At 39.1% G+C, this 12,332-nt stretch overlaps 1 protein-coding gene across 1 annotated transcript in view; it reads right to left on the reverse strand.

The window, feature by feature from the left end:
- Positions 1-4,766: 4,766 nt before the first annotated feature.
- Positions 4,767-12,332, reverse strand: part of LOC120539794 (solute carrier family 22 member 6-A-like) — a 32,212-nt gene continuing 24,646 nt past the window's right edge. Inside the window, exons 7-10 of the mRNA XM_039770173.1 lie at positions 11,591-11,805; positions 10,570-10,678; positions 9,066-9,272; positions 4,767-4,978 (exon numbers count right to left, since the gene is read on the reverse strand). Coding sequence (XP_039626107.1) covers positions 4,906-4,978; positions 9,066-9,272; positions 10,570-10,678; positions 11,591-11,805 — 604 coding nt within the window. The 3' untranslated portion in view covers positions 4,767-4,905. The remainder of the gene's footprint in view (positions 4,979-9,065; positions 9,273-10,569; positions 10,679-11,590; positions 11,806-12,332) is intronic.

Raw genomic sequence — 12,332 nt, forward strand, 5'->3', positions numbered from 1 at the left:
TGAAAATAGTTGTAAGTAGGGCGTGACTTGAAAGAATCTCATGTTAAAAGTCTCTGTCTCACGGGACTTCATATCTCCCCAACGTTTTTGGAATCTTTTAATTCTCGTTGACACCATGAATTATACCGACTTAAAGTTTAAACCCGAACAATATATTCAATCTTTTATCGCTGTTCCGTTATTTCACCGAGTAATAATTTCCGTTTGTTTGCGCTAATTCAACCTTTCCTATCATTTTTTTGAGACTTTCAAGTTTTTGTACTTCCATTACCTCTAACCTGCTCTGGATGTGTAAAGTGGCAACATTTTTGAAATTTTTTATGACATTCTGCTTTGTCATCTTCTCTTTGTCCTTTATTTCCAGCTCCGGGCATGGTTAAATCTCTTTCTCACGGGACGTATAAGTGTCAGAGAAAATCACGTCTCGTCTCCTTCCAAGATTTTTTTTTATAATAGAGAGATATCTTCTATGTAGTTTTGCTGTACCTTAATAAATAACACATTGCTTTTATATTTTATCTACTTTTCTTTTATGTAGAGTGATTGGAATAAAAAAGGGCTTCATGTTTGCCAAGATGTCTGCTTTCTTGCCTGCAGGGCTTGTCAAGGCTATTGAGGTCGCTCCTCAATAAATAGAACGACTGCAGTAAAAGCAAGACATAGCTTGGTTAGTAAGTAGCATGTTGTACCGCTGCCCCTTTGAGAACAACTAAGCCCAGGGCCACTGCACAATCAGAATACGGCTAGCGAAAAGCAGTTCCTTATTGAAATCTTTCAGGGTTACGTGACCAATGCTCGTCAAATTTTGACCCCCTCACCACATGCCCCAGATCAGCATATGATAAAAAATATTGAAGCACTGACAAGAAAAAAAAGAAAAAGGTATATTTAACATATTAACAGACAATTTAAATATAATTCCACAAAACAAGGACATAACAAGAATCAAAGACAAACATTCACTGATTAGGGTGCAAGGTACTCTCGCCAGAGATAACCTGATTCCTCCAAATTAGATCATTGTCCTTACAGTTCAAGAGAATGGTGAAATGCTGGAAGCCCTATGGAGTACGCCGGCAGCTGATGCCAATAGCATAAATGTTCTGTCCTACCGGTGCAAAAAGTCAATTGCTACGGTGAAAAAACAGAAACAGTTAGTCTTCAGAGATGCGTCTCCCTTGTATCACTGAGTAAAATAAAACTTTCTTCTAGCAGGTGGATTCTTGGTGCTAACACGCTGTTCTCCTTGGTTCACCGTTCAATGTCTCTTTCTCTGTCTCTCCCTTCCTTTCCGAGTTAAATCATCTTAAGCCCAACCGTCCCGTCCGCGTCATGTTTTTCTCCTTAAAGGTGTAGTTTCCCATTTTCAGCGAACCCTCATCAACTCATCTCCTGATGCACACTCTAACAAAGGTACAATAGCGCACGTGGCACCCGCTACAATATAAACATAAGAGTTGTGCTAGCATGTGCACCTCAATGATATTCACATGTTTGTTTGTGCTGGTGATAATGAGTCCTTATGTGAAATATTGCAAAGTCCTTATGTGAAATATTGCAAAGTGACTGGCAATTGGCACCACTTTAGGCTTGTCTGGATCGCATATGTGTGTTTAGCTGTGTCTAATGTGAAATATTGCAGAGTGACTGGCATTTGCCACATTCAAGACTTTGTCTGGATATGTTTGCTGTGTGTATCTGATTTGTGTTAATCTTCAATGATGGGAGTGGATGTACCTGATAAACGTACCTGGTAAGTCTCAAAAATGTCACAATAATACAGTCTCGAAGCTGAGATACAGGACCTGGAATGGCGGTTGTAGTATCAGTTCAGGATGGAAGGAAAAAAGAAACACACTGAACAAGAGACATACACAGTAGTTGGCACATATTATGAAAGCCCAATTTTATCCAGAAATATGAAACAGACATGAGCATGAAGGAAAATAAGTTCAAGCAGCCTTCCACTGTTTGTCATTAATCAGAACATTGGAAAGCTTTTGGTTTTGCCACTTGCTGAGATGCATGACCTGGAATGTCATTTGAGTTCAGAGACAGTAGTAGGAAAATCTTTATTAAAACAATTCAAAACTAAGAATATGTCGGTGCGATGCGCCTAGCACTCTAATAAAAATTTGCTATATTTGTAACTTGGTAAAAATTATTACATCGCCTGAGAAACACTTAGAGAAGGGTTCGCAAGAATAAGGAGTTTTCCTTTTCTTTTTTAATGTATTAAACAAAATAGTCACCAATGTGTATTAAAATAAGAACAACCTTAGTGGGCAACTGATGTTATGTACTATTTGATCAAATGCTCACTGAGGATCTGTTCAAAACTTTTTAAAAACCTGGCAGGATCTAATTAATAACATTTTAGAATAAGCATTTAAATTGGGGAAAAGCATATTTTTTCACTCTTAAAGTTTTGCTCTGGCTGTTGGCCTTGCTCTCTTTCTCATGGATGGCGGTTGAGTTGAACTTAGTTTAGTGAAGATTGACCTGCTTGTATGGAATGTTACTTGCTTTTAATAAATTCAGTAAAATGAACAACCTGAATACAAGATATCTAAGTACCTAAAGTCTTGTTAAACAATCCTATGTATAAGTAACGTTTCAACCTGACTTGTTCATTGGACTGACCATTTGACCCTCACAGTATTCCTGTACTGTTACTTTGCTGCCATGTCGCTCACTTGGTGTTGCTTTGCTGATGAAGCACAAACAAAATCAAGTCATGTAAATGAGTGACACCTTTATTTATCAAAGAAAAGTCAAATAAATCAATTCAAACAATTATCTATGTTCATGCCCATGTATCCAAAGCACTTCATTGTAGTTAAAATAAAATCTTTTTTTGGATTCAATTAGAAAATAGATGTAATATATTTTTTCTTTAAAATATGTGGTATTCTGCAACCCAACTCAAAGGTTTTACTTCTTTTTTAATATGTTACCAGACTGTAAATATTAATCACTATACACTCACCTAAAGGATTATTAGGAACACCTGTTCAATTTCCCATTAATGCAATTATCTAATCAACCAATCACATGGCAGTTGCTTCAATGCATTTAGGGGTGTGGTCCTGGTCAAGACAATCTCCTGAACTCCAAACTGAATGTCAGAATGGGAAAGAAAGGTGATTTAAGCAATTTTGAGCGTGGCATGGTTGTTGGTGCCAGACGGGCCGGTCTGAGTATTTCACAATCTGCTCAGTTACTGGGATTTTCATGCACAACCATTTCTAGGGTTTACAAAGAATGGTGTGAAAAGGGAAAAACATCCAGTATGCGGCAGTCCTGTGGGCGAAAATGCCTTGTTGATGCTAGAGGTCAGAGGAGAATGGGCCGACTGATTCAAGCTGATAGAAGAGCAACTTTGACTGAAATAACCACTCGTTACAACCGAGGTATGCAGCAAAGCATTTGTGAAGCCACAACACGCACAACCTTGAGGCGGATGGGCTACAACAGCAGAAGACCCCACCGGGTACCACTCATCTCCACTACAAATAGGAAAAAGAGGCTACAATTTGCACAAGCTCACCAAGATTGGACAGTTGAAGACTGGAAAAATGTTGCCTGGTCTGATGAGTCTCGATTTCTGTTGTGACATTCAAATGGTAGAGTCAGAATTTGGCGTTAACAGAATGAAAACTTGGATCCATCATGCCTTGTTACCACTGTGCAGGCTGGTGGTGGTGGTGTAATGGTGTGGGGGATGTTCTCTTAGCACACTTTAGGCCCCTTAGTGCCAATTGGGCATCGTTTAAATGCCACGGGCTACCTGAGCATTGTTTCTGACCATGTCCATCTCTTCATGACCACCATGTACCCATCCTCTGATGGCTACTTCCAGCAGGATAATGCACCATGTCACAAAGCTCATTTCAAATTGGTTTCTTGAACATGAGAATGAGTTCACTGTACTAAAATGGCTCCCACAGTCACCAGATCTCCACCCAATAGAGCATCTTTGGGATGTGGTGGAACGGGAGCTTCGTGCCCTGGATGTGCATCCCACAAATCTCCATCAACTGCAAGATGCTATCCTATCAATATGGACCAACATTTCTAAAGAATGCTTTCAGCACCTTGTTGAATCAATGCCACGTAGAATTAAGGCAGTTCTGAAGGCGAAAGGGGGTCAAACGCCGTATTAGTATGGTGTTCCTAATAATCCTTTAGGTGAGTGTATTTAAAACATTCAAAGTGAAACACTCAGAAGACCACTGACCACTCTGTTTCAGCTGAGGGTCGTGGCAGGCCGCATTGACGTCAGGTTTTGTTTCCTGCTTTCGTTGTTTAGGATGACCAGTCAAGTCTTTTTGTTTTCATTTGTATAAGCAGCCTTCCAAGTACGACCTACTAGGTTTACATTGCATGTTAAAAACAATGTCTTACTTTCGAAAGCTCAGCAAACTCCCTTTTATTTTCTAAAAAACAATGCATTTGAAGTGCTGCTGTTCGTAACAGTCGGAGTCTTTTCACAAGAATACAGCAAAATACATTAAATGTAGTTTTTCTTACTCATTTCCATCTGTACATTATTCCATTTTTTTCATTGCTTTTATATTATTTTAAAGCAGTTGACACACATTTGTTTGAACCTGAAAACATTTGAAATGAAAACTTTTTTTCCCAAAGAGCAAGAAGCTTTATTATGGAACTGTAAAATTATGTATGGAAAAAGTATGGAAATGTAAATTCACACAGTCTGCACTAAAAATTGTATAAAAGTCCTGAATTAACAATTATGCTAATGGTAATTTATGTATAAGAAAGTACTGTACATCATCTGTAACCCCCTTCATCTAACAGAATGTCATACAAATCACAATGTTTACAGCTAAAAGACAATAGTCCATAAAAGCCAAAAAAAAATCACTCATTAAAATGTCTTCACAATTTACTGGACAGCAAAACCTCAGGAGTAATTTCACCCTTTGTGTTCGGTTTTCTTTTTTCTTGACTTCTAGAAAAATAATAAGCAGATATTAGTGTAAAAGAATTTATAAATACACTCTGATAAAATTCACAGTCAGACTGCGAATGTGGCAAGCAACCAGAAACCATCCAGTCTCAGGAACACCTGCGGATACTGAGAATGTGCAAAAAGATATCTACTTGAATTATTAAACATAGAAAAATTAAATGCAGTTCAGTTCTAATGAAGTATCAATTAAACTGCACAACAAAGTTTTTGCTTCTTGAACACTGTTGGGTGTTTCTTATAGATTTTTAGGTGCTGATCACGAATATCACATCAAAAGTTACCCAAAATTTACTGAAGAGATGTCATGATTTTTTCTTATATTTGTATCCAAACATTTTCGCTCCCGTAAGTGACTTATCAACAACGATTTGTGCAGCCTGGGCATGTCCAGGCATTGAATCAGGCCAGGTTGAAAGCTGTTCTGTGGAAGTTGACATTCTGGGCAGGTCTGAATGAGGTTGACGCTGTCTCAACAGGCTATAAAGGTGGCTTGCATACACCAATCCTGCTCATTTGGTTTATATAGATAGTCAGTGTGTATGTAAAGTATAGTATCCATAGCAGTATAACAGTAAGTAAGCTTGATGCTATAGACGTTTTGGTGTCGGGCGATATGTCTCGTCAATATCGTAACAACCGCGATACAGTACATTCAGCTATATCTGTGGCAAATATACACTTGCACCTCAGAGACGTTGGATGACTGCTCTTGGGAAGAAAGCTTATCATCTGTATTTCAGCTGCAAAATTGGTGTTCCAGACAAGGAATGAGTGCCTCACATCTGATGTGCGACATGTGCTGTCAGTCTGAGAGCCTGGCTCAGAGGCACTCGAAAGACGATGCCATTTGCTGTTTTCCAATGATGTGGCGAGAACAGAAAGACCATGTGATGGACTGTTACTTCTGTTCGACTAATGTGTCTGGTTTCTCTGCCAAAAACAAGAAGTCAATTGAATATCCTAATCTGCCTTCAGCAATGAGACCCATGCCACATGACAACAGTCTTCCAATTCCGAAACCACCAGAGGATTGGACCTTAGATGAACCAGATGAAGAAACTGCAATGCAGGGTACTGACAGTGACATTGACCTAGATTTTGAACCATGCTCATCAGGCAATCCACATCTATTAACACAATCCGAATCGAATGATTTGGGTCTGTCAAAAGCAAAAGCTGAGCTGCTGGGTTCGAGACTGCAGGAATGGTGTTTGCTGTCACCAGGTACGAAAATTTGTGTGTTTCGAGGGCGACATCATGATATAACCAAATTTTTTGCACAAGTTGACAGTCTCTGTTTCTGTTGTGACATTGAAGGATTGTTTTCGGCCTTGGGTTGTGATCACAACCCACAAGAGTGGCATCTCTTCATTGATTCATCAATGTTAAGCCTGAAAGCTGTTCTGCTACACAATGGCACTTTTTATCCTTCAGTACCTGTTGGCTATGCAGCACACATGAAAGAAGCGTATGAGAATATGGAACTGTTGCTGAAGCACGTCCACTATAGCAGGTACAACTGGAATATCTGTGGAGATCTTAAAGTCGTTGTTCTGTTACGAGGACTGCAGCTCAGCTATACAAAGTACAGTTGTTTCATCTGTGAATGGGACAGCCATGCCAAGAGTCACACTATTCTCCACAAAACTGGCCACTTTGTAAAAATGTAACTCCAGGACAAAAAATGTGACACATGAATCGCTTGTCGGCCTAACAAAGATATTTTTGCCTTCTCTTCACATAAAACTGGGTCTGATGAAGAATTTAGTGAAACCACTGAACAAGGAAGGCAAAGGTTTTCGTTATTTAAGACAGATGTTCCCAAGAATAACTGATGCCAACATCAAACAGGGCATTTTTGTTGGCCCCCAGATCAGACATGTTATGAGTGACAAGCGGTTTGAAGATCTGTTAGTTGGGCTGGAAAAACTTGCCTGGAAAGCCTTCAAATATGTTGTTGACAATTTCCTGGGCAATTACAGAGCCCCAAACTACATTCAGCTGGTAGACAAACTTCTCAAAGCTTACAAGACAATGAAGTGCCACATGTCACTCAAGATTCATTTCCTCCACTCACACTTGGACTTCTTCCCCACAAATCTCGATGCTGTCAGTGACGAACACGGTGAAAGGTTTCACCAGGACATTGCTACGATGAAGAAATGATACCAGGGCACCTGGAATCCATCAATGCTTGGTGACTACTGTTGGACACTTCAGCGTGATGCACCAAAAATTGAATAAAAAAGAAAATCAGGAGCAAAATATTTTAAATTCTGTTGAATTTAATAGCTTATGCGAAACATAAACGTGACTAAATATGTTATTGTCAGTAAACATGTGGTTATTTCACCTCCCAAATCTCAAATGTGTGTGTGTTAGGCTAATCAGTTTGTTATGAAGAGAGTGGTTAAGTTTGCTTTAAAGTGTGTCAATATTCAACTTTTAGGGATGTTTTAGGGATAGACACTGGCTCCTTACAACACTAAGCCTTGGTTAAGCAGGTTCAGTAAATGGCTGGAATTGTAAAAGTGTCCTTTTGCAGATGACATGGTGTTGACGATACAAAATCTATACGGCTAGCCATCCATTTCTGAGCCCATTTCCTTCACTATAGTGTTGCTGCAAGTGATACCCCATTTTAACTGCATAAGACAGGAGCCCACCCTGGAGAAGGAGACAGTTAAATGGTCTGTGGCGATTTTAAATGCATAATCAATGCATGACGCATGATGCATGACGGTGATCCTCCATAATTGACTGCAGTGCTTTGCTGCTCGCACAGTCATGTGCAAATACGAGTGTATCAGTCTGGTGCCTCATTTACACCTCAGAGTGGGCTTTAGGTCACATCAGCACCGGAACAGGCCGGATGAAGGAGAGGGAGGGCAGATCAGAAGAACAGAATGAGACAGATGGAGGTTAAAGAAGAGAGCAAGAGAGAGAAAGAGCATGAATGGACATGGCAGGATCAGGAGACACCAGTGTGCATTGGATAGGAGGCAGGCAGCCAGGAGGAGGGCCGCTAAGAGGAGTGTAGAATCAGTGCTCAAGGGGGCCAAAGAAGAGCACTTTTTTTAGGGTAGCTGGAGTCATCAGATACTTGTAAGGGGGTACGTACATAAGGCAGAGGAGTGGCAGCGGGAAACAAAGAAGTGGGGTGAGGCGCTGTGCGACACATTGCTGGCAGCCCAAGGTGTGATGAAAGGTTGGCTGTTCCCATTAGAAGGATGTCGTCTCTGCCTGCAGGATCTCATCTGGGGTAAGCAGTGGAGATATCAGTTTTTAAAAACGATGCACGGGGGACTACATTTTTAGAACCATTTCCAACCTCATGATTTTAACTTTGTTTTTAATGGATATTTATTGGATTGTTTTAACCTCAACCTTCACGTGTAATTTTTATTTATTGAAAGTTATTAGTTATTTAAAGTGTACTGAAGGCACTTTGTTTTCAATTTGATTGATTTTAATAAAAGCACTGACACTTTTGCACTGGCCCCTTGCTAGATATGTATGTCCTCAGTTGCCTGGCTCAATTTGGTCCATGGCTATCGACATCTCCAGGTTGACGAGGGAGCATAGAGCCAACCCAGATAGTCACAATGGGTTGCTAGATTAAAGTTAAGGGCAGCTCTAAATTTTATGAGGATGAATGAATATGGACGTTCATGACTGTGCCACGTACTAGACGGGTGTACCATCCATGCTTGTTTTTTGCCATGCCCTCTGAGAGGCCTGATGAGCTCAGGCCTTCAAAAACTTGTACTGAAATAAGCAGGATCAAAAATAAATGGACAGAAGAGTCACTGAACAAGAATAAACAAGGATTATGTGGAGCTCACTTTTTTATTATTCTGTAGATATATTATCATCACTTATATAGCCAAAATTAATCTAAATAATTGTATTACGTATTTAATTGATATCAATATGACTTTGCCAGACTTTCAGTTTTTAGTGCAGCTTTTCAAATGAAAAGGTAAGCAAGGAATTAAGCCTGGATTAAAAAAATTTGAAAGGACCACCATGGCGCCTGCCTCTAGCACAGTTTGCCCGTACTCACCGTTGTGCCTCCACATACTCTATGGTGTCTGGCAATGGCACATTACGAGTCTCTGGAAGGAAGACTGCGATGACACCTGCAATCACAGGAAGTGCCCCATACACCATCAGAGGTAAGCCATAAAGGTAATCTTCAAGCATCATGACCATTGGTGCTGTCATTGATCCTACTCGAGCCATTGTTGATCCAAATCCCATTCCAGTTTGCCTGTAAAGATATGAATATCACAGCAGTCTGAAAGTACCAAGGTGAGAGCCCATGTCATTCAAGTGTTCACAAAACATTAAAGTGCATAAACGTTTGGCCTTTAAACCTGATCTGTGTTCCGAGAAGCTGCACATATAGAGAGACTGTAAGAAAATAAACAAGATGTGGCATCACTAGCTTCATTTGGGCATTGACAAAGCACTGGATTAAATTAACCTGCAACAGCACTGAGGACAGTTTTCAAATCACAAGTTTCATTGTATTTTCTTTTATGAGAACATCTCACTTTTTTGAACTTTATCTTTTTTCACTTGTTTTCTAGGTACTGATCTGGTTACTAGAAAACAAGTGCTGCTTTCTCCTGGAAGGGGGCTACAAAAAATATGGCAGCTCAATTTATGAAGAAATGACCGAAGGAATGATAAAGGCTTTATTTACCACAATAAGACATTGGAAAGACCTTTGGAGAAGAATTATCTTTTTTTATGTATGGCATTCTTCCTTCAGTATTATTATTATAATTTTCATGCAGTTATAACTGTGTGTTACTCCTAATTCTTCACTTAGAACGAAGGTGTCACTAAAGAACACAAATGTAAGGATTTTCATACCAATTAATAAAAGATTTGTCTCAAGTAATAATAGAATGTATTGCATTTTTCATTCTAACAGGTGGTGTTTACAACTAACACTATAACCTAATAAAGGACATTTTGAATAGGAAGAAATGACACAAAATTATACTGACTGGCAGAAGAAGTGCTAGTAACATTGGGGTCCACTGACTGTCACAGAGAGAAAAGCGGCTCATGGGGCTACTGTGGGGGTCTCAAGCTTTTTGTGCCCTCTTGGCTTTTGTTATTTATTTAAACAATTTATTCCTGCTCTTAGTTTTGCTACATTAATGAGGGTAGATATATGGCATTGAAATGATCATTTTGCTGTATGTCCTATATATTCTGTCATGTGTAATTTACAGGACAAGATGGAATTTCAGGCTCCGCTAATGTAAACACATTGGGAAGTTCAGTTTTAGTGATCATAACTGTGTAAGTCTGACGAGAACAAGCCATTCAGTTGAAATCTCGCCAGTCCTGTAAACCCAGTTTGCACAAAATTGTACCAGTAGAAATCAGCTGAGTTGTGAAGGTCCAAAAAGTCTTCTTGCCCACCACATTACTTGGTCGTTTATTTTATGTGTCTACGGTTCTCTGTTTTGAAAGTGAATACACCGCTGCAGAAGAAATGACCAGTTTTGTATTCTTTCTGATTAAAAACAATTCAAACTCTGACTTACCTGATGACAGTCGGATAAAGCTCCATAGTATACAAGTAGACACACGTAAATGAGGCACCCAGCAGGCCTTTCCCAAAAACTGCGAGTGCCGTGCGTAGTGTTTGCAGTTCTACAAAGGAAGTGAATATAAAATAAGTTGCAGCATAAAGGAGTTCCCCCTGTAAAAAATAAAGTTCTGTCTTATCTGATCTCTAACGTTGTATTTTCAATATAATATGTATGTCGGCTTTATTAACCCTCATATTATGGATTTGAGCCCCTCTTACTGAGGCAAGAGAAGCTGTGGTACCTGAACGTACTTCAGCGGTGAACATGTGATCGCTAAAAAACGTTTTTTTTTCTGTTTTTCTTTTTTCAGATGCTGTAGTTACGCTACCAGTCATACATTTGGAATCAAACAGAAATGTGCATGTCTTTCATAAAATGAATACTATCATCTGTAACAGTGAGTAGAAAAGTTAGAATGGCCAAAGAACACAGACAAAATGGGGCTTTGCAGTCATATTGAATAATAAATGATAAACCAGCCATTAGTAACATTAGCAATGTTATGGTTATATTCTTAAATCAATTAAATTGATTAAAAGGTATTAACTATTACCATCATGAACATGTCTCAGTGATTCCAAGCTTTTGAGCATGTTGGTGGTGTCTATTGTGGGGCAGAGAGTATGAACGCCAGAGTTTGATCTCAGGAGGGAAACATGGCACTGGTGAACCGCATCTTTGTTACAGTGTTGTCAAAAGAATAGATGCTTGTCAACAAACAAAAATGACACATTTAAGTCAGTGAGAGTGTGACAGTGCTTAACATCCAAACTACTTACAAGAGAGTGATAATGGAACCCCCTAATAAAAATGTTGTCCTGCCTTGTGCCCTGTGTTGGCTGGGATTGGCTCCAGCAGACCCCCGTGACCCTGTGTTTGGATTCAGCGGGTTGGAAAATGGATGGAAAATGTACCAACCCTGAAAAACAGAAATCCGCTAAAAGAAAAATGAGAAAAACACAAATGTGCTCACCATAAGGCACAAAGGCATTGGCCAGGACAAGAAGGCCTGGGACTATCAGTAAGATTGCTTGAGTAATTCTCCGGCCAATGAACGTCATAAGAAAAATACAGAATGCCTTGGCTGGAAAGTCAATGGCTCCAAATATCACTTGAACCAAGAACACACTGACACCAAACCTCTGCAGGTCCATAAGTAGGCCATAGAATCCAAAGCTGGTGGCACACCTAGAATTAGACAGAATAACCACAATTTTAACTTGCTTTTTCTACTTAGCACTTGGATGCTGTGTATAATGTTTTTTCATCAAATAAAATATGAAAATAATTCTGAAATAGTAAGACGAAAGAAGGTACCTAGTTATAAAAATGTAGAATTTAATGGTCTAATGGCACCATTGCAGACTTAAAAATAAACTGGAAAAAAACGAATTCTCATTTAGAGGATCTGTGCAGAACCTTTTTCAAAACCTGGCAGGATCTAATCAATAACATATTAAAGTAAGCTCTTAAAGCAGTGAGGAAGCAGATTCTCTTCACATTTCTTTTTCTTCTCCATTTATCTTTATTCACTTATTAATTCATCTATTTACTTATTTTTACTAGTTTTAAGTTTTACTCTGCTGGCCATGCACTCTTTCTCAGGGATGGAGGTTGATTTGTTTTCGGTCCTATTTTTTGTAAAAATGTATCTATTTGTATGAAATGTTGTGTGATTACAATAAAATCAATAAAATTGTATTTATATATATATA

This window comes from Polypterus senegalus, chromosome 11 (assembly GCF_016835505.1).
Source record: "Polypterus senegalus isolate Bchr_013 chromosome 11, ASM1683550v1, whole genome shotgun sequence".
Lineage (NCBI taxonomy): Eukaryota > Metazoa > Chordata > Cladistia > Polypteriformes > Polypteridae > Polypterus > Polypterus senegalus.